Source organism: Helobdella robusta (genome assembly GCF_000326865.2).
Source record: "Helobdella robusta unplaced genomic scaffold HELROscaffold_26, whole genome shotgun sequence".
Lineage (NCBI taxonomy): Eukaryota > Metazoa > Annelida > Clitellata > Rhynchobdellida > Glossiphoniidae > Helobdella > Helobdella robusta.
This window is the reverse complement of record NW_008704349.1, coordinates 232530-254989: the sequence shown is the minus strand read 5'-3', so window position 1 is coordinate 254989 and position 22460 is coordinate 232530. Positions and strand designations below refer to the sequence as shown.

Below are 22460 nucleotides of genomic sequence, written 5' to 3'. Positions count from 1 at the left end.
GTATTGCTGAACACAAACAATAGCTCGATTTTTGTGGAATGTGACGATGTTATATGATGAATTAAGCTAGTTTGTCAATCGATAAGATGTTTCAACTGAACTGAATGACCAGAAAACGAGCAACTGAACTGTGTGATGATAGAACGCCTGCAGATTGCTAGGCAATGATGAAATGATCGAAAGTCGGAAAATTTTTCCTTGGTGAATTTTCTGTTCTTTGATGTAATCAATGCAAACTTCTACATCCGGTTGAAAGCTGCAGTTTTGGATTGAGTTTTTAGTTGTTCTTGTTTTTTTAATTTAGACTGTTAAATACACGCAAAAATATATTTGTATTATTAATTAACTTCGCAGTATGGCGAGGTTTTTCTTATCACATTGACTCGTTTTTACACTTTCGGCCTAATTATGAAATTCTTAGTAGTGTCGTCGCCCTTCTTATTTGACTGCTGCCATTATTTTTGCTACTGCTACCAACAAACTTACTTAAACGAGCGTTTCCAGAAAGTTCCAAATAATATTGGGGCTTTCGTTATTTCTTAAAGTGTACATTATGAATTTGGATTCGTTCTCTTTTGCTCTATCACAGATAAAATACGCTCTCACTAATTTGTCTAAGCGAAATTATAAAACCAACATAAACGAAATTAATAATGTTAGTAGAGGTGTTTGAATTGCTTGTTGACATTGTCTTTTTGTTTTAATAGGTTTCATTGAGTTTTTGAATTGAAGACCTCATGTTTTATAATATTTATTTTATTTATTATTATAGTTTAATTTATAATATTTCTAATTTAAAATTGTTAAATTAATCAGTAAAGGTTTATAAATTGGGCAAATAATAGATGACAGACATTTAAATTTTAAATGAATTGATTTCATATAATTATAAATAAATTATTTTTGGATGATTTTTCTTTCAATTTAAGTTTTATTTCATAAAAAATTATTTAGCTTGTCACTGAATTTGGACCAGAAGCTGAACGACATTTAATTCGTTGTCTTTTTTCATCTATTGACTTTTCAGGTGAAAATCGAACTGGAAAAGACACTTTCCAGGTTCAAAAGCTTTTTTATGTATATTTGTTTATTTCATGATGTTATTATTTTCATAATTAAATGACAGATTGATTTAGTTAGGTTAGATGTTCATATTTACATTGTTTTCCATTTTTATTAAATTATTTATGTAAATTTTTACACCAGATCCAATTTTTATCACAAGAGTTTTCCACATTTATCTGCAAACCGAATTTTATTTCAAACCTTTGTTTTGCTGTTGACAAACCACTACAACAAAATGTTCGTATTGCTTCAAAATTTATAATTTTTCATTTATTTACACTATCGTATTTATGTGTTCTTTATTAATTTTGAGGAGATTGTATTCCCTTTACTTTAATTTATATGCAGAATTTCAAAGTGACTAGTCATCTGTTGCACCAGATCAGCAAGACTCTCAAATTAAGTTTGGTTCAGGACGTTGCTCTTGGAATTGCTTTGTACCATTCAACCAGCGAAACTACCAAGAAATTTGCTTGCCAGTTCCTCAAGCAGAAATTTCTTCAACTGATCAACAACCTCATTGAATCTGGTGAATAGTCAAGAGAAATAATTTTTCAAACAATTATTGAATTTTGGCCTCTAAAATGTTGCTTGTTACTGACTGTACATACTATAGATTCATTACTTAGTGCAGTGTAAATGATGTATTGATACAACAGAGTCTCGAAATCTATCTGGTCCAGTAGAAGGTGGTCTCGGGGACGCCCCTATCGAGTTGTTGCACCTTTTTGTATCCAAGTTACAAGTTGACTCGTTCAGAGAAGCCATCGGACTGTCTTTTGAACAAAAGGAACTTTTTTTCAAGACTCTCAAACAAGGTTGTTATGTATGTTTGTATGCATGTATGTATGTATGTATGTATGTATGTATGTATGTATGTATGTATGTATGTATGTATGTATGTATGTATGTATGTATGTATGTATGAACCCGTTTTGATGAACAAGCCATGGTTAGGCATGCAATCGTTTCCGAGTTCAACTTTTATCTATGTCCCTGGTCTCGCACAGTCAGGTATCTAGCAGCTCCATCCAGAATGCAAAAGGAATTAAATTTTTGTAATAAAAGTGAAAGAGTTTGTTTTAAATAATTGCCTTCGTTAGGATCACCCGTTATATTAACTATTTTTCTTGTTAATTCGTTAATAAATAATGATGTGTGCTTATCTGTTGGTCCGAACGTTTCAATGCAAATGGGTTGAAATATTTTGCTAAAATTGTTTAATGAAACGTATTTTTCATTTTTGAAATCGGATGCTTTAAGGGCAGCAGTGCCCGCCTCAACTGAAGTGTAGCCGATATATCGGTCAGCCATAGTGTGGGGTAAGGTAACGTCCCAAGCCAGGGACCGTCCCTGAGCCCATGGGGTGATAGTGTAACTATCAGGCCTAAAGGCTCCTTCCTCTATCAAACCCATGTGTTCTCTTATAACCGGGATACCAGCGAACACAGGAGTCATCCAATCTATTGCCGCAGGAAGTGTTGGGTAGCGCTCTCAACCAGGCGGAGCCCAACTCACTTTTGACAGCCATAATTCTAGACTTGTCAAAAGTAGAGCCATTCAGTTGCAGCCATCGATCAACTGATCTATTAAGACAGGGGGCAATCCAGTGTTTTTGCAAGGGGTTTTCGAGCGCAACCACATCTCCGTTGGTGGCGTGCCACATATCGTATACTTGCATTCTGAAGTTATCGACATAAATCCCATTCCTCGGCAACATCAGATCCTGGAGGGCCACCGTGGCAGCAGCAGAAGCCAAAAAGGCAGAAGGTGCCAGCTCAGCCGCGGAACCCAAACCCAGGCCACCAACACATATAGGCAGCGTCCCCTGCAACCAATTTTTTTGACCGAGCTTTATGTTGAAGATGGACTGGGATGCGTCACGGAGGTGATCGTCAAAACTATTTAGGATCGAAACATCCAACAGAGGGGATGTTCTCAAAAAATAAACAAGACGAGGCAAAAAAGCAGCTTGTAATAGAAGGACCATTGCATCATGTTTATTGATGATATTTAGCCTTTGGGTGATAAGTTTAAAATTTTCAATTGTATTAGTTAAAATTCAATTAAAATTGTATATATGTATGCATGTATGCATGCTATGATGTTATATTGTTCGGAGCAATGGTGTAATAATTTGATCATCCAATCTGTTGAATATTTCAAATATTCCACGCAGGCTACCCACAAGACAGTGTTCCTGTTATATTAGCTCCTTTCCTAACACAGTTCTCGTCAGACATAAACATCAAATTACTGACGACATTTGAAATCACACCTCCTATGGTTTTATCATTTTTTTCTGTTCTTATTTACTTTTTTTAAATTTTATTTTTAAATTATTTTTTTTTAAATTTTATTTTTAAATTATTTTCATATGCTTCATATATACAAAGATCATTTAATTCCATTGATTCGGTTTTTGTTTTTATTTGATTGTGTGAAATAAAAAATGTTTAATGTATTTATATATGTATGTATGTATATGTATAGTAGTAAATTAAGAATTATTAGTTAAAAATTAGTAATTATTTGTGGAGATTCATATTTGTATGTCTGTTCATGTGGTGAGGATATTCATGGAGATGGAGGAGATAGTAGGTAGGCATAAGTGAGTAATGAATGTTTTGAATAATTTCAAGATGGCCGCCAGCCTGGTTGATACTCTTCATGAGGTTGGATATTCATTCACACGAAGGTCAGCTGATGCATGAATGAATGAATGAATGGATGAATGGACATATGCATGGACGGATAAGTGAATACTTAGAGGGAATAGTGGATGAATGGCAAATGAGGATGATTATGGCTCTGTTGTGCAAAACTCTAAACAAATGCAAACAGTAAAGAACAATGCAAGAGCATCTTAACAACATTTGGCGTGAAGAACTTGACACCGATGTCAGTGGCCAGAGTTCTTGGCTTCATGGCCAGGGTGCCTGCCGGCTTCACGGATCCACTAACAGGACAGGTCTCTGTCACTTTTGTTTAATGTCCTGCTAACTGATTCATTGCTTTTGTTGGTTCATTCATTTAGTTGAGTGATTCGTTTGTTTAGTTGACTGACCGATTGGTAACAAACAGAATGCCTTTGTTGGCCTGAACTACAATGATGTGGCGAAGGACAACAACCACGACACGCCAACGTCATGGAACGTTGAAATCTTTGTGCACTGCACCAGAGAATTGGTCGGTTGTTTATTTCCTCCAATTGAATTTCCACCATTATTTTTACACCAACATCATCTTCCACTTCACTGTATTTAGTTTCGAAATTTAGTCTCATCACTTCCTTCATAATGATGAGAATTTTAAATGTCCCCCATTAAGGCACCAAGTCTGTCTTGGAAGGAGGTTACAAAGGAGTTGGATCACACGGGCTTCTACATAAGTAATAAGCATGGATTCGAAAACCTCATAAAGGCATTACATCTTGCTGCTGTCACAGATAGTAATGTCTTTCCTATCGAATTTCTCTATGGAAACTGGAAGAATAAAGAAGGACAGGTGTCTGTGTGTGTGTGTGTCTGTGTGCCTGTGTATGTATTCGTTTTGTTGCATGTCTGTATCATTATTGTTAAGTCTTAGAATTAGGTTTGTTTATGTAATGATGATGAAGATGGATGGAAATGAATTGCCAGTTTATTATGAACTGAATGACAGCTATCTTGGATAACGTGCTCCCTGAAGCACCCGGATGTTTTCTGCCTGGCCAATTATGCATTCACACAAGTTGATACGACGTGCCTCAAGTTGACTCTGGATGATAAGAACAGGGATATCGTAACTTGGTTGGTGCTTCTGATGGGTCGAATGACGTTCATCCCATCGATAAATTGTTGAAGAATTGTTGCGAATGAATGCTTGCTATTGCTAAATTCTCATTTCGCATCGTCTCTGTCATCAACATCGTCATTTCTGCATCACTACGGAATCACCTTTTGCTCGTTCACACTGTTACGTAGGAAGTCTATGGACCTCATAAACTTGCTGCTGCAACTGTCTGAGGTTGGCTTCCACCAGCAAGTTCACGATCTCCTGAAAAATCCAATGTCCCACTGTCCTGATCAACTACTGCTTGGCATTTTGCAATCGGTTAGTATGATTGATTGGCTGATTGATTGATTGATTGATTGATTGATTGATTGATTGATTGATTGATTGATTGATTGATTGATTGATTGATTGATTGATTGATTGATTGATTGATTGATTGATTGATTGATTGATTGATTGATTGATTGATTGATTGATTGATTGATTGATTGATTGATTGATTGATTGATTGATTGATTGATTGATTGATTGATTGATTGATTGATTGATTGATTGATTGATTGATTGATTGATTGATTGATTGATATGTATTTATATCTATATACAGACAAACCGTCGTTTTTTAAACAACAGAGTTGCTGGAACAATTTGAAGCAAGAAATGATTTGCAACTTGATTCCAATCTTCCTCAGCAACCACCCGAACTCAGCGCCAATCATGCAGTTCACATGGGATGTGCAGGGCGGCCAGTCTCCAACTATTAGGACCATGGTCCTGAGGTGCATGGCCGACTGGTACATGAGGGATCAGCATGATCACGCCAGGTTGGCTCGTATTCTCGATGTCTCCCATGACCTCAAGGTCGGTTGGTTGGATGGTCGGTTGGTTGGTTGGTTGGTTGGTTGGTTGGTCGGTCGGTCGGTTGGTTGGTTGGTTGGTTGGTTGGTTGGTTGGTTTGTTTGTTGGGTTAAGGTTGAGGTTGGAGTCAGTTATTTGTTTGTTGTATGCTACTTTTCTGTTCATATGTGAAACCATCCTAATAACTTCAATCATCTTTACCAGCATTATTATCGTCAATCAGTATTATTTTCAATTTGAAGCCACCTCCATTGTATAAGTTGCTGAAATGCTTGCAGATCATATTGCACTTACTGAATGGCTCGCCCTTCCCGTTTGTCATTGACCTGGCTTGCTTGGCGTCACGCAGGGAGTACTTGAAGTTGGATAAGTGGATCAACGACCGCATTAAAGAGCATGGGGTTAGGGTCTGTTTCTCTCTCTCTCTCCCTCTCTCTCTATATCTATCTTTCTATTTTTCTTGCTTTCATTCTATCTATCTGCATATCTATCTCTTTGTCTTTTTGTACCTTTTATATATTTTCATTGTTCCGTACAACTTGTGCTCAGTAGATATTAAGACTGAGTGTTTGCCCACTTAGGAACCTTTCGTGGAGGAGTTGGTGAACTTTGTGAGTTACAGAGGAGCACATCTGCTGGTGAACAAAGATGAAAACGTGGTAGCTGCAACTCTTGGCAAGAATCAACAGCTGCCAATCGAAGTTGTTACCAGCATCCTCTCCTGCCTCCAGCACGTCATCAGGTTGCTGCTTATCATATGATGTTGATTGATGCATCTACGCACGTGAATAGGGCCCGTGCATAATAATTATAATACATCACGTCTTCCATGCTTCATTCATTCTATTTCATCAGCAATCGCCAGTTTTCAAGTGAGGTTCAAGAGTCCATCATGAAGCTCTTGCAGAATATCAAGTCCAAACAAGTTCTACATCAGCAGCAGCAACCAACGTTGGTGAACAGAGGTGGACCAATACAGCAGCAGCAACAACAGCAGCAGCAGCAGGGTCCTGGAATGATCACCAACGCTGTTTGTACTTTCTTTGTTGTTTCTGTGCTTACAAATATTCTTGCAATGTTTATTATTAATTAAATAAGTGAAACGTTGATGAATGAAAAATTATTTTGTATTCATCAGCAGCACAAAAGGCACAATCAGCTAAAATTGCAACAGCAGCCTCATTTTTCAAGTGTCCCTCAACATGTAGACCAACAGCCGCAGCAACATCAACAGCAGCATTTTATACCTCAAAAACAACAACAACATGCACCAGTGCAACATCAAATGCAAATGCAGCAGAACCAAGACATTCAATTCCCAAACTTTGAAACTCCTCCTCCCAGCTGGGTGGGTGAGATTATAAGTTGTTGGCCTGTCTCGATCACCAGGTCCTACTTAATTAATTAGGTCGCCGCTATTTAAGTGGATCATACTTAGTTAGATGACATGTGGCATTCTTTGAATGTAATGTGTCGTCCAATGAAGAATATGCAGGCATACATGCACAAACTATTCCTTATGCCTCACCAATGCACTTTGCCTGGTCGCACAACTTATGTTCATGCACACACACACACACACACACACACACACACACACACACACACACACACACACACATGCTATATATGCATCTATATACATACACGTGTACATATGTTTATTTATTTTTTTTATTTACGTAAATAATAATTAACATCCGATCCTATGATAAATATCCTACAATAAATATTCAACGACGGGCAACTGGAATTCTTCCTGCTAATAAATTAATTTAGAAACTGGGGAATCATCCATAATGAAAACTCGTAAAAGTGTTATATTGGGCGAAGTTGAAGATTGTAAAACTAATTGAATGAGCGTTAAGAATTCATTCACTTCGAACAAACAAGGGATCAATAAAGTAGAGACGCTGTGTTTACATCTGACTGCATACACAACGTATCAATTCGAATACCGAAGATGGTATAGGAATATCGAAAAAAGTTTTTTGTTCTATCTTGCATAAAATACAAATTTTGGTTTTGATCTCAAGAAACTTGAGAATGAATTACGTTTGAAAAATCGAAAAGTTAAGCAGGATGTTAACTAACGCGGAACATGCTCTGATTTTTATCAGTAATTGCATTTCTGACAGTTTTAATCCAATATTTATTTATATATACTGTGTGTGTGTGTGTGTTTGTGTGTTTGTTTGTAATTGCTTGGTGTAATAATATTTTATTTATCGTTATTGGCATTATTACTGATCTTATTAAGATGCACGCCCGCACACTAACCACCTTCATATTTCATATCAGATATCTAGAAAGTTTCATCTTAACTGTTATCATTATCATAGTTCTGTTACATCTAGGCTGTCGTTTATAGGTAAGATTGGCGCGCAATATTTTTAGTCTTAAATACGTGAATAGTTCCTAATTAAGTTTCAAAAATTATTTCAAAAATTTCATATTGCACATTAATTAAAGAGAGTTGATAACATTGATTGAATACTTCGTGGTGCTGGGTGGCCTTGTTATGATTGCGATGGAGGATGGTCCTATCATTTATTATGCCGATCATACTCTCCGATCAATTAACTAATCAACTTCATCACATCTTTCAACAAACGTCATTCATTAGGCTGACCACGTCTCAAATTTGTTGAACTTAAACTCTGGCTACCATCCTATGAACCCACATGCCCACTTCAATCGGGCCCTCCCTCCTGCCGGCTCTCCCGCTAAGGCATTCGCCATGATGCCCGCGTCCATGGGACCGGTGGCCTCCCTCTCACAGATGTACAATGCTGCAAATCAGGGTATCAGTTCACAGTTGCAAGGTAGTTTTTGCTCTATCTAGGTATGTGTGTTAATATATAAATATATGTATATATTTAATAATTATCACTGAGTTTTCTGCACTGTTGATTTTCTAATCTAACTTCTTGTCTTGTTTTATGCATTAATAATTTGAATTGTAGATATACTTCTCGCTCTCCAGATACATTTAATACATTTTAAATTCAATCCCCCATATTAATTTGCGCTTAGGTTTGAACCTGCATAGTTCCATTACAAATGGGTACAGCGGCTTAGGAGCTCAAGCACTCAACACTCAAGCCCTAGCCACTCAGGGAGCAATCAATCCTTCCATGTTGGGCGTGTCATCCGTCAGTGGGATGGCAGGTGCATTTGGCGCCATGCATTCCAACAGAGGAGCACCAGCTTTGAATGTCCTCAGCTCTCAAGTTGCCCTCAGTCAAAGGATCGACAACAGGCTTAGTTAGGAAATGATGCGACGATGATAATTGAAATTGAGAATGTGAACACATAATCGCGCTGCTTTTTGAGTTTATGTAAAAAAATAATCACATTCCTTTTATTATGAAGGAGAACTGCAACCAAATTGCATTAAACAATACAGCAGCGACCTCAGCTGGAGTTGGTCAGCAGCAGCAGCAAAACATGGACCCCACAAGCATACCTGCCCAACAGTTCCCGAAAGACATAGAAGATGAAGCGAATCTCTATTTTCAGCGCATTTATAATAATTCAGGTGCCGTCTCAACACGTCTTCTTTTTCATCTTTCTTTTTTTTTAGAACTAATTTTTTTAGCACATGATTCATCATTTGTTATCATCTACTCAATCTAGTTTTTTTCCACTTATCGATCTCCTCACTGACTCACTATGTCCATCAATAAGCTACTTTATTTATTTGCTGCCTTACACCATTACTTTATTTTATTTTCAGTACTTTTCATGTTTAAACAGTTTCTGATCCTGATTTTTTTAAAAATAATAAAAACAAAAAAAATTTATTTATTAGGATCGAGTTCTGTGAGCAACCCATTGTCAGTTGAGGAAGCGTTGGAATTGTTGAAAAACTTTAAAAATTCAACTAACCCCAGAGAGAATGTTTGTTTCTATTATGTACCTTTCTATCTGTCTGTCTGTCTGTCTGTCCACACACTCATTTGTTCACCTGTTCATGAATTCAAATTTGCATCAAATATTTAATCCCTTGATTAGGAGGAAATGATTAGCGTCAGATTTATATTAACGAACGATCCAACAACCATTCATTCATTCGATCATTCATTCATTCATTCATCAGGACATATATTCTTGCATGATGCGCAATCTTTTTGAAGAGTACCGATTCTTCGTGCAGTACCCTGAGAAGGAGCTGACGACAACTGCCATCCTGTTCGGTGGAATCATCGATCAGGGATTAGTGAGGTGCGTTCGTTCGGCTGTCTGTCGCAACGATTTGAATTTTTTAAAGTGATGCGCTGTGCTGGACGACCGGTGCGTAAGGACCTAGTTAACATTGGAATCCACGTTATGAGTCTGGCATAGCAATGATTGATAGATGCTGCACACACACGTTACAAATGTCAACTAATTTAAACTTTTTGAAGCATAAAAATTTAAATAAGCCAATATCAATGTAAAAATGTTTTGAATGGATAACAGAAGTATTTTATTTCGTAAAGATGCCAGCTCACTTTTATAGATGAAGAATAATAACAAATGCTGGAGGTGCCAGTTATAAGTTTTCAATTTTTTCATTAAATGTTTTGTTTGTTCAATTTCTACTGTGAGTTGTTTTAGTAATTTCAATTTAAACAAACTCGTGCAATTTGATCTTCATTTTATTATAAGTCTCCAGTGCGGGTTTATATATATATATATATATATATATATATATATATATGTAAATATATATGTGTGTGTATGTATGTATGTATGTATGTATATGGAAGTGTGCATGGCTGGCATGTATTAAATTGAATGTCAACTTGATGAAAGCAGCTACATGGCTCTTGGAGTTGCACTGCGTTATGTTCTGGAAGCTGTCAAGAAACAGCAAGGAGGCAAAATGTATCTCTTTGGTCTCACAGCTCTTGATAGATTCAAAACCAAGTGCGTGTGTGTGTGTGTGTGTGTCTTTGTCTGTCTAATTGTGTTTGCATTTGTGTGTGCGTGCGTGTGTGTGTGTCTTTGTCTGTCTAATTGTGTGAGTCTGAAGATGTTGATTGCATGTGGAAGTCACGACGAGCGGCAACACTGAACGTGCAAACAGGTTGAAAGATTACTCACAATATTGTCAGTTTCTCGCATCAGTGCCACATTTCAATGACTTCCCATCTAAACTTAAAGAGGTTCATTCATTGTTTATTAGTAATAACATTAAAGAGCGATGAGAGAAATAATGTTGTTATTGGATGCCCGCAGTATATAACATATGGAGCTCAGTCGATGGACCCGCCGTACTCCATCGCTCCCTCCACGACGGTCACGAGTGCCGTCATCAGCAGCACCACCACCACGTCAGCCATCTCCATTGCAGCAGTGTCAAGCACGATGACGACAACACAGAGTTCAAGTAGTCACGGAGCAATTTCCAGACCACCGGGGGCTGTTAGGGTTGGTTGGTTGTTTGTTTTAAATTGTTTTTTGTTCGTACGCGAGGTTGATTTCATACCTGTCTCTCTGTATTCGTTATGAATTATTTCAAATCATCCATGTTTCCGTGACTGCAGAGTTGTGTGTGAAGCTCTTTGTTACAAAATATTACCACCGTCGTCATCTCGCTTGAACATCACCATCATCATCATCACGATTGCACATGCAACTATGAATGACACCCTTTCAGAACTCAATAGCCAATGCGACGAACATTGACACGCTGCTGGCGAACAAGGAGGGCCTAGATAACATATTGGTGCCTGTGGAATCATTGCAGGATAAGGTCTTCTTCATATTCAACAACCTTTCACAGGCTAACATGGAACAGAAGGTTTGTGATGGTTGCTCTTAAACTTCAACTCTCCCTCATTTCATTTCACTCTGTGTATATTCATTTTCATATTGATTCGTGAAATAGTAAAAAATGAATAAGCAAGCAAACAAACACGTAGGCACTTGAGATGAATGAACAAGTGAGTGAAGAGTACATGCCTTGGGTGGCCCAGTACCTCGTCATGAAGCGAGCCAGTGTTGAACCAAACTTCCATTTACTTTATGCCAACTTCATTGAGCAACTCAAGAGAACTTCCTTCCTCAAGATGGTCGTTGCTGAAACCTATCGAAACATTAAAGTCTGCTATGATCATTCTACTTAAATTTGGATAATAATTTTAATGAATTGGACAATATCCATAAATTTCTAGTACAAACATTAAATTAGTCAGTGCCAACAATTCAGTGGAATTTATACAATACTGTATGCAACAAGGTCTCCTTCTAATCCAATGTATAGACTTGCTGCCCTCTTGAGAAACTTGAAAAAAAAACGCTTACAAATACTCAATAATAATAACATTAATAATATACATATACAAGCAAACAAACAAACACACACATAGGTATTGCTGCGTAGCGACAAAGGTGTGGCCAACTTCTCTGATCGCACCCTCCTAAAAAATCTCGGTCACTGGCTGGGAATGTTGATGTTGGCGAAGAACAAACCTATACTACATATCGACATTGACTTGAAATCATTGATTTATGAGGCTTACGTGAAAGGTGCCGACGAGCTCCTTTACGTAATACCGTTTGTTGCAAAAGTTCTTGAATCAGCTGTCAAGAGCCGAGTAAGTTAATGAAAAAACTTTTTTCATTTATTTTCTTCTACCTTATTTAATTTCCCCGCATTAAGTTTTCAGTTAATTAAGAAAATATGAAATGGATAAAAATGTATATTGATTGAAATCTAATCACTTAATGAAGGTTTTTAAGCCGCCCAACCCTTGGACTATGGGAATAATGAATTGTCTTATCAAACTTCATCACGAGACTGACCTGGAACTCAACCTTGAAGTTTGAATCGAAGGTGCTTTGCAAGAATCCCCAAATCGACGTTCACGTTCGTTCCTTCTTATTCTTCCTCTCCTTCCTCTTTCCTCTTCTGCTGATCTCAATCAAAATATCATTTAGTTATACATTTTGCTGTATTCACTCATTCAGTTGTATTGATTGTATACACAGGTACGTAACAGTATGTACGAGTAAAATAAACACACACACACACATATATATGTATGTATACATATTCACCAGGATTTAGAATCAGGAAACTATTTGAAGGATACCTCACGCATGGAAACGATTGATCACCAACTATCTCCGTCTTCCAAACACCATCAGCAGCAGCACCCAAAAGTTCCCGACATCACTCCACCCCTGCCAGAAGAAAGTTTGGAGATCAACATGCCGATGCCCGCAGTTGCCAACATTCCCTCGTTGATGTCTGCTGCAGGGTCACAGCAGATGGGAGTGGTGGCCGGAGGAGTAGGGGGAACGACAGCCTCCTCTGGTTCCATGGTGGATGTCCCTCAGATGCCCCAGTATGGCTACAACGAGATCAACGCTCTCACTTTAACCGGATTGTCCCACCACATTGTCATAAATGAGCCGGCAGTTGGTTCCACATTTCTTTCTTCTAGAGTCCCAAGCGGATATCCGCCTTGCGCGTTCAAACAAATTTTCAAACCTCCGCGGATTTTGCGGTCTGCAGATTTTGTCTGTGCGGTTTGCCGCGGATGCGAATTCAAGCGCGTTTTTCAAAAACCGCCCGCAAAATTAAATTTTATAATTTTCAGAATAAAAAAATTTTGTTTTTCCATTTTTTTGCATATATGTACATGTGTGAGTATGTGTGTGTGTATTTAATGACCGTGGCTGAGTCTCTCTGGATCTACGTTGATAAAACCAGGCAGGCAACTTCTACTAATTACTTCAGCAGGTTTGAATAAAGAAAGTTAGTTCAATGTATACACGTTCATACATACACACATGTAGGTGTATGTAAATGTCAGTCTTAATCCAATAAATAACAAAACATGAAATTTTATTTCAAAGAAACCGGAAGTCCATTTGTATGGTTACTACAATAATGTTGAACAAAAAGTTTAAAAAAAAACCAAATAGAAATGTGATAATAATCAGAATCAATTATATATATATAATTATAGTAACGACATCTTCATAAATATTAAATAAATAAATAGCTCGTTTTAGTTCCTCGTCGTCATTCATTTTGTGCTCATTGTTCTGATCGATGCTATTTCAATTATTAAATTAGAAAATTATTAAATTCTTCTGTTTATAATTATGTTGTAGATAAGTTGTTCTCTGCTATTGCCATCATCTATTTTTAAAAATGAGATTAAGACGGCCGGTTCAGGTTGCCTTTTCGTGGGCGCGGTGCGGTGCTGATAATGAGCAGTGCGGGTGCCGGCTGTTGCAGTTTGGAAAAATCTCTGCTTGGGGCTCTACTTTCTTCATCTCGGTGTTCTGACTGATTGGTTGTTGATAACAGTTTGTTGTTATAATAGTCAATTGATTTGCCAACTTTGTTCATGCATTGTGCATATGCATATCCCTGCAATTATCTCGAATCATCAGATCAGTTTATTCCATCTGCAACCACAACTGAAGCAATATGTGAGGCCTGCAATTGAGAGGGCTGTCCAGGAATTGCTCTCTCCAGCTATTGAACGTGCCATCACCATTGCTCTCAAAACTTCTGAAATAATTGTCAAGAAGGTTGGCTGACTGTTTAGTTGGTTGAATGAGTGATCTAAATGTTAGATTCATGCATGCCACATGTTTTGTTAGTGTGCACATTTGAGAGGTGATTGCATGTTGATTGATTGATGGCTGAACGAACGAACAGGACTTTGCACTGGACCCAGATGAGAACCGACTGCGGACGGCTGCCCACAGTTTTGTGAGGTTCATGACGGGTGGAATGGCGCTCATAACGTGCCACGAACCAATCCTGATCAGCATCTCAAACAACTTGAAGACCATGCTATCTGCCGCACTTCGGGTTCTTTACTTTATTTTGTTTTGTTCGCTGTCACCGACACGAACTCCTATCTGAACGATTGATGAATGTGCTGGATGCATGGATGGATGGTTGGTTGGTAAGAAGACAGATGTTGTAATCGATATTGATGCTCTCTCCTCCGTTGCAGGTGCCCAGCGCTCAGCAGAAGGAGTTAATAGACCATGCCTCGCAGATCATCGCTCAGGACAATGCGGAGTTGGCCACTGTGTTCCTCCAGAAGACCGCCATCGACCGTGCCATTCCGGAGATTGATAAGAGGCTTGCGTCTGTTAGTTTCCTCGCCGGCCGGCCGGACAGACTGTCGTGTCTGTCACAGTCGTGTCATTTTTTTGATGAATGTTTGCTCAATGATGATTCAACTCGTGCGTCACGATGATCATTTTGTTGCTTCATTGAGGCGATCTTGTGATAATGATGACGACATTGACGATGGTGATGAAAAGTTGATCAAGTGATCTAAACTGGCTGACTTGAGAACGATTGTATGATGATGTTGAAGGATTACGAAGCTCGCCGAGTTGCCCGCAGTGAAGGCAGATGCTACTACGACCAGGCAGCCCTCGTTGCACAGGAACGAATACCAGAGGAAATAAGATTGAAGATCGGTCGGTTATCTTCAAACTGAGATTGCTTGATGGTGTCTGCCTGCTGTGGTTGACCAGCTGATTAATTGAATGATACTTTGGTTGATTGAATAAATGATTGATTGATTGATCAATGAATGAAGGTGGTGCAGGAAGCAGCCAGCCGTCGGTTTATGATGAATTTGCAAGGTCCATTCCTGGCTTTTTACCGGTATATGCAGAACACCCATCCCAGGTCGTACAGCCTCAGTACAAGTCTGTTCAGGTACTAAACTACTGCATTCTCTCTCTCTCTCTCTCTCTCTCTCTCTCTCTCTCTCCCTTTAGTTTCTCTTCTTCTAATTGTTATTTTCATTTCATTCTACCTTTCTGTTGCTCTGTATCTCGGCTTTAATTCACTGAAGTAACCAGCCACTGAAACAACCACCCATCATCAACGTCACCATCAACAACTACAGCAGCAGCAGCAGCCACTAGCGGCACAAGATGTTATTCAGATGTACGATAAATTGGCTCAGGACATCGAGCAGAACATCCCGTTTTTTAGCGGCACCAGCAGTCCTTTCAGTACGTTCCTCAGACAGCTTTCAGACTATATCATCCTCTGTAGGTCGTCTGTCAGGGATATCAATTCTGCCATGGCTTTGTTGCAGGTTTGTTGGGTCATTTGTTAGGTGGTTGGTTGGTTGGTTGGTTAATTGACCTTTTTTGTATGGTACACTCATTCATTGATTCATCCAATGAACATTTGAATGGCTGGTTTATATGTTTTGTTAATGAATATTATTGATCAAGGATTAGATGCAATTTTTATGTTACTTCATTTTTTTACAGAGAGCAGTCGAGAACTTATTGGAAGGGATGTTGATGTTGAACCACGAGTCAGCAGAACTTGCAGCCAGATTCCGTGATTGCCACCTCCTTGTACTCAAGTCACTGCAGAACCCGCAAATCTATGGGCCACAGTGGACCAACAAGCAAGTTACAAAGTAGGATACATATGTCTAAACAAGTCATTAATATAATTATTATTATTATTATTATTATCATCATGGAAATGAATAAGAGTTTCCTTTATGAACTGAACAAAGTTGATAAATTTGCCATATGAAAAGTTGAAAAATTCAATTGAACGTTGAAGAATGCCGGCGATGCTGTGATATTTCAAAAGAAGTGCATATAAATACAGATGTCTGATGGAATGCCGTGAGGACATCAGGTACAGCATTGAGGCAGTGCAATCACTTCTGCAAGCCCAACTCGTTATCCTTCCACAATATGATCAGTTCTTGGGACAGCAGGTTGAATCCAACTCCAACTTTGCTGTCATCCCGTTCGCCATGCAACTCGTTCAGAAGTTCTTCTTGGAAGGCCACGACAAACATGCGGCGAGCATCTTCAGAGCACAAGAGGTTCTTTCTCACTTTGTTTATTCATTATTTCTGCTCTGTTGTTTTTATTCAATCTGTGTATATATATCGATTGTCTGTTTATATGAATGTATGTACGTAAGTATGTATAGTATATAGCTGGTGGATGTGAAGTTAACAACATTAAATTATTATTATTATTATTATTGTTGTTGTTGTTGTTCTTATTGTTTGGATGATGACATAAAAACTGGCAGGGAGAGCTGAGTAGTACGTTGGAGGCCCTGCAGAGAGCTGCCATGCAATCAAGAGGACCTGATACGTGAGTTTTCACCCGCTGGCTCTATCATCTGATCATCATCATCATCATTATGACACTGCACCCTGCTTTAGTATTAATTTAAATAATTCGCCACTGATTGAATATTCACGACCTCCTGCAATTGTGATGACGACAAACACACACGCGCACACCAGCTTGCCGGCACTGTTGGAGTCGATCCGTCAGCAGACAGGCGACGTCAGCGTCATGGAGAGGATGAACCTCGGAGCATCGGCCATGATGTACTCGGGCATCAGTCAGGCGGCAGAAATCAACGACCCGCCAGGCACGCATCTGTGAAATTATTCTTACAATTCTACTGCCTCGCGTCTAATAGATCGTGCCCTAATTCAATTCATTCAATGGCTTTTTTTACGATTATAACATACAAGTGACAAACAGACTGTAGGCTGCTATCAAATATGCTATGTAACATTTATGCCCATGTATACTGAAAGTTAAATGGCTTGATGATATAAAACGCTGCAGGTCTGCATGAGAAGACTGAATACTTGCTAAGAGAATGGGTGGGATTGTATCATCAGCCAGCTGCCGGCAGGGATAGTTCAAAAGCATTCAGCTCCTTTGTCAATCATGTTCGTTCTGTCTGTTTGTCTGTGTGTGTGTCTGTGTATGTTGTCTGTATGTTAGTGCCTGTGTTTGTTTCTGTGTGTGTGGGAATATGTTGTTGGTTAATTTTATAATAATAACGATTGCCTGATGCATAAAATTGAATGATCAGATGATGATGATGATGATGATGATATTAAGAAGAGTGATGATGATGATGACAACTGACAGATGTCATTGCATGGTATCTTGAAAACTGATGAACTCATCACAAGATTCTTCAGACTCTGCACTGAAATGTGTGTCGACCTCTGCTACAGAGCTCTCAATGAGCCTAATCAGGTATCTCCCAATTCAAATTCAAAAAATCTTTTATTCAGTAAAATACATTACCAGTGAGAGCCGAAGTTTTCACTTGTTGGCCCATCATATCAAGATACTGCAAGAACATGAACAAAAGAGGAATTTGATGCATTCAACGTGACAAAACGCGGATTGAACAGAACAAATAATAAAATAAAATCTAAATTTACTAGATCGAATTATCCATCAATCCACCTAGTAAACCAAATCACTAAGATATCCGAGGCCTGAACCTGTAGAACCGCCCTGACCGAGATTAACAGGAATATATCATAATAAAATCGAATAATACGTTTAAATCGTAATATTAATAAATAAATTGAAGCGAAATGAAGCTATTGAATTGGAATGAGAGACTTATTAGTTATAAGTAATTAGTTCTAGTCATTTCAAGAATACTTCTTCCAAACTAGATGAGAAAAGTGATATTTTTAACGTATGCGGGTAAGGAATCCCATAGACGAGTAGAGAAAGGAAAAACAGAATTTAAAAAAATTGATGCGTGGTTTTGATAAATAAAAATCAGGCTTGTTACTGAGAACAATCAAGTGCTGGTTAAATGATTCACTTGACCATTTAATTTGCAATTTATGAAAACCCACCAACGAATTAATAGTATATAAATCATTAACTTTTATGATACATTATAATAATTATTTATATGTTCAAATCTATTTAAATTAAATGAAATACGCATGAAATAATTTTGACAAACATTTAAAACATGCAGATTAGAATAAGTAGTATGACCCCCAAATAGAATTACAGTATAGTAAAGTATGGCAAAATAATAGAATTATATAATGTAAGCAAAATATAATTTGGAAATTTAGACTCAAGTCGGTAGATCAACCATAAATTTTTGTAACCTCTCTGTCTATCTGCCTGTCTATCTATTGTATGATTGATTTTATTTATTTATTTGTTAGTTGGTTAATGATTGATGATACAAAACGCGTTCGACAACATGTTCAGAGTTCAACGAGGGTGAGATTTCAATGTTTTCATACGTTGGATGCCTTCGTGAGGCTGATCGTGCTCCTACTCAAGCATTCAGGAGATTCAACGAACACTGTCACCAAAGTTAATCTCCTCAATAAGGCATGTCAACTTTCTATTGCCATTGCTTCTCTGTCACCAACTACTCACCCACCCACCTATCAACTATCAGATGTCAGATTCTAATTTTTTTTTAAAGAATTGTGAATAAACTTACTCAGGTCCTAGGCTTAGTTGCAGGAGTGTTACTGCAAGACCACGAGATTCGACACATAGAGTTCCATCAGCTTCCTTACCATCGCATATTCATAATGCTGTTCATTGAATTAAACGCTCCTGAAGTTATCTTTGACGCCATCAACTTGCAGATCCTGCAGGCATTCAGGTGGCTGTTTCCTTCTGTGATGGTGTTGTGATGAGTGGGAGGGAGAGATGATAATTGATCGTTGTGCTGGTTGCTGCTCATGCATCATGATTTATAATTTTTTTATTAAAATTTGTCGGCTAACGTCACTATCAGCAACATTCTTCATGTCCTGAGACCGTCGAAGGCGCCAGGGTTCGCGTTTGCCTGGCTCGAAATCATCTCCCACCGTGTCTTCATCGGCCGCATGCTGGCTGTGTCAGAAAATCAGAAGGTCAGTAAGTGCATGTTGTGGCTGGCTGTTGAGTGTTGAGACATCATCTTCGCTTGCCTTTTCGACTATAATATATATATATATATGTATATATATATATATATGTATATATATCTTCTCTTTGTTTGTTTCATTAGTTTATTACATAGTTATTATCATCATCATCATCATGGTCGTCACGGTCATCATCATTATCATCATCGCCACATTTCTGTGTAGCAAGCATGGGGCATGTACGCACAGCTGATCGTCGACCTCTTCAATTTCCTCGCTCCCTTCCTCAGAAATGCAGACATGCCGAAGCCAACACAACTGCTCTATAAGGTGCCTCTATTTACTGTTTCGTTCATTTCGATGTGCATATAAATGCGTCTCCGGAGTTTGTACAATTTGATCGGCGTGCATTTAAACTCCTGACAGGGTACGATGAGGGTCCTGTTGGTTCTGCTTCATGATTTCCCAGAACTGCTGTGTGACTACCACTACACATTCTGCGACGTCATCCCATCGAACTGCATACAGATCAGAAATTTGATACTGAGTGCATTTCCTCGTTCCATGCGTCTTCCTGACCCTTTCACTCCCAACTTGAAGGTCGAACATCTTCCAGACATCAACACCCCACCGAGAGTTATGACCAATTTTGCTGCTCTCATACAACCAGTGCAACTCAGGAAGGTCTGGAAAGTTTTGTTTTGTTTCATTTATAAGTTTGGTTAAATGGTTGGTCGGTTGATCGATCAATCATTTTTCACCTCTTCATTCATTCACTTATTTTTAAAATATCCACTAAGGACTTGGACTCCTACCTGAAGACGAGGTCGCCTGTTACTTTCCTGTCGGATCTCAGGAGCAGATTGCAGGTCTGTTTGCTGCTGCTGCTGCTGCTGCTACTGCTGCTGTCATTATGATGAATAAAAATAATTATTCTAACTATATTGGAACGTGTTATGAGTCTTGTTAAGATGAATAATAATAATAAGGTTTATACGTTGCAGCTGTCGAACACGCCTGGCATGAAGTACAACATCCCCCTCTTGAACAGCGTCGTCCTACACGTGGGCAGCCAGGCCATCGCCCACATACAGAGCAAGTGCCAGACGCCGAGCACCAGCGCCATCGCCCACTCCTCTCATATGGACATCTTCCAGAATCTCGCCGTCGACCTCGACACTGAAGGTCTCCTCATCTGCCAATCAAACCATTTATTTTTCCATCATTAGATCGAGTTCTATCTAATCTCATTAAATGCCCACTTGATTTGAAAAATGTTGTGAGTGTTTCAAATTTAGACTAAAAATATTTTCAGGTCGCTACTTGTTCCTGAATGCAATGGTGAACCAGTTGCGCTATCCAAATAGCCACACGCACTACTTCAGTTGCACGCTGCTCTACTTATTCGCGGAGGCCAACACGGAGGCCATCCAGGAGCAGATTACGAGAGTGCTACTCGAGAGGTTGATCGTCAACAGACCACACCCCTGGGGACTCCTTGTGACCTTCATCGAACTCATCAAGAGTCCTCTCTACAAGTTCTGGACCCACGACTTTGTTCACTGTGCTCCAGAAATCGAGAAGTAAGCTTACAATTTCTTTTTTCTACCTAACATTCTCATCCGATGTATAGCTCTTTTTGCATTAATTCCATCAATGAGTTAACTGGTCGGTAGTTTTGCGTGTCGTTTGGGCAAGCAGTTAATTTCAAATTGATCTCAAGTTAATCATTAGCCATTGAATTCTACGAAAGGTTGCTGGAGTCAGTTGCAAGATCTTGCATTCAACCAAAACAGGCTCAGGCTAAAGATTTGGAAAGCATTGATGCCAGATAACTACAGAAACTTGCAGTGATGTGATGGTGGTGGATTCATTATTCTTTGTGTGTGTGTGTATATATATACTGACACGTGTAAATTAACTATAATATTCATTGATGTCATTAGTTTGTTAAATGTTTTTCTCTTTATTTTAATATCGTTTTTTCTTCTTATTTTTTGAGGCAACGTCCCAAATGTATATAAGGAACATTTAATGTGAGTGCGAGACCGCTTACTACTGCATTTTGTGAAAAATTTGGTTGTTGCTGACTCATTATTTACTTGTTAACATGCTCTTAATTATCATCATCATCATCGATGTTATCATTACCGTTATTATTATCATCATCACCACCATCATCGTCGTCGTTGGCACGTAACGGTAGTTGCTTCTTGAATGAGACAGTGCGGCTTTCATCATAGTAGCTGTTGGTGGCCTACTGCCTGCACGCATTTGTATTTGGATGTGTGGATGGGCTGGGAATGTTCTCATTTCAAGTCTGACGATTGTAGTGTATCTTATTTGTAGTGTATTCTCTTTTTCGTTTGTGCCGCTGTACGCATTCTTTTATGTTTCATTGAAATCAATTTACTTAGCAGCGTTGTGAGTCGTACGCATTAATTAATGTACATATACTGATGCGCTATGATCTTGGTTATCAGTAGTTATTAAAGTCATGAATTATTTTTCATTAACCCTTCTGATTCATGTACGCCCTCATTGACATTATGATTTTATTCAGTTTCTTTTTTCACTTTGTTTAAAATTGTTTGCATTCATTTTAGCGATTTTTTTTTTTGTAACGACTTGCCACCGATCCATTCACTTCGCTTATGAGCTGCTTGCGTTCCTACCGTGTGAACTCTCATTACTTACTCTCGTTAGATTATTTTGTTTGTTTGATCTCACTCACGGTTGGTGGCCTGCTGCTTGACGAGCCGTATTATTTCGAACTCGAGTGACGCATCGGTTAGTTTAGTTTCTGCTCAGTTGTCTGGGCTCCCTCGTTTTTGGCATGATAGATAACAGTGTGAACATCTATATACACGTAAGTTGGAAAAACGCTTGCCACATTTCGTACGCTCGGTGGTATGAATGCAAACATCGAAGAATAGAGATACGTGGCATTCGATGCTGGTCAGTGGTCACTGCTAAACAACATCAGACGATCTCGATTACAAGGCCATCAAACAGTTGCCTAAGTAGCGTCGAAAAAATAAATTAAATTATGCGCTGGAAATAATATTTTCA

General features: G+C 38.5%; 1 protein-coding gene across 1 annotated transcript; it reads left to right on the top strand.

The window, feature by feature from the left end:
• Positions 1–553: 553 nt before the first annotated feature.
• HELRODRAFT_157038 (hypothetical protein) lies at positions 554–21223 on the top strand (the record flags this gene model as incomplete). The annotated part of the gene is made up of 57 exons (XM_009019850.1): positions 554–655; positions 955–1059; positions 1207–1349; positions 1452–1594; positions 1749–1883; positions 2076–2079; positions 3245–3267; positions 3559–3560; positions 3708–3763; positions 3915–4000; positions 4103–4106; positions 4189–4258; positions 4396–4572; positions 4729–4856; positions 5031–5160; positions 5476–5703; positions 5979–6107; positions 6282–6442; positions 6556–6651; positions 7045–7048; positions 8327–8525; positions 8737–8871; positions 9122–9126; positions 9181–9241; positions 9515–9603; positions 9803–9927; positions 10501–10614; positions 10775–10853; positions 10927–11118; positions 11348–11491; positions 11613–11792; positions 12060–12287; positions 12424–12513; positions 12754–12889; positions 12953–13113; positions 14101–14241; positions 14372–14527; positions 14676–14816; positions 15048–15153; positions 15276–15397; positions 15591–15785; positions 15967–16121; positions 16322–16544; positions 16760–16824; positions 16980–17080; positions 17314–17420; positions 17626–17736; positions 18733–18862; positions 18929–18930; positions 19020–19141; positions 19277–19394; positions 19614–19718; positions 19815–20072; positions 20189–20257; positions 20393–20573; positions 20704–20971; positions 21142–21223. The coding sequence occupies 57 exons, from the start codon at positions 554–556 to the stop codon at positions 21221–21223; spliced, it is 6822 nt and encodes a 2273-aa protein (XP_009018098.1).
• Positions 21224–22460: the final 1237 nt, after the last annotated feature.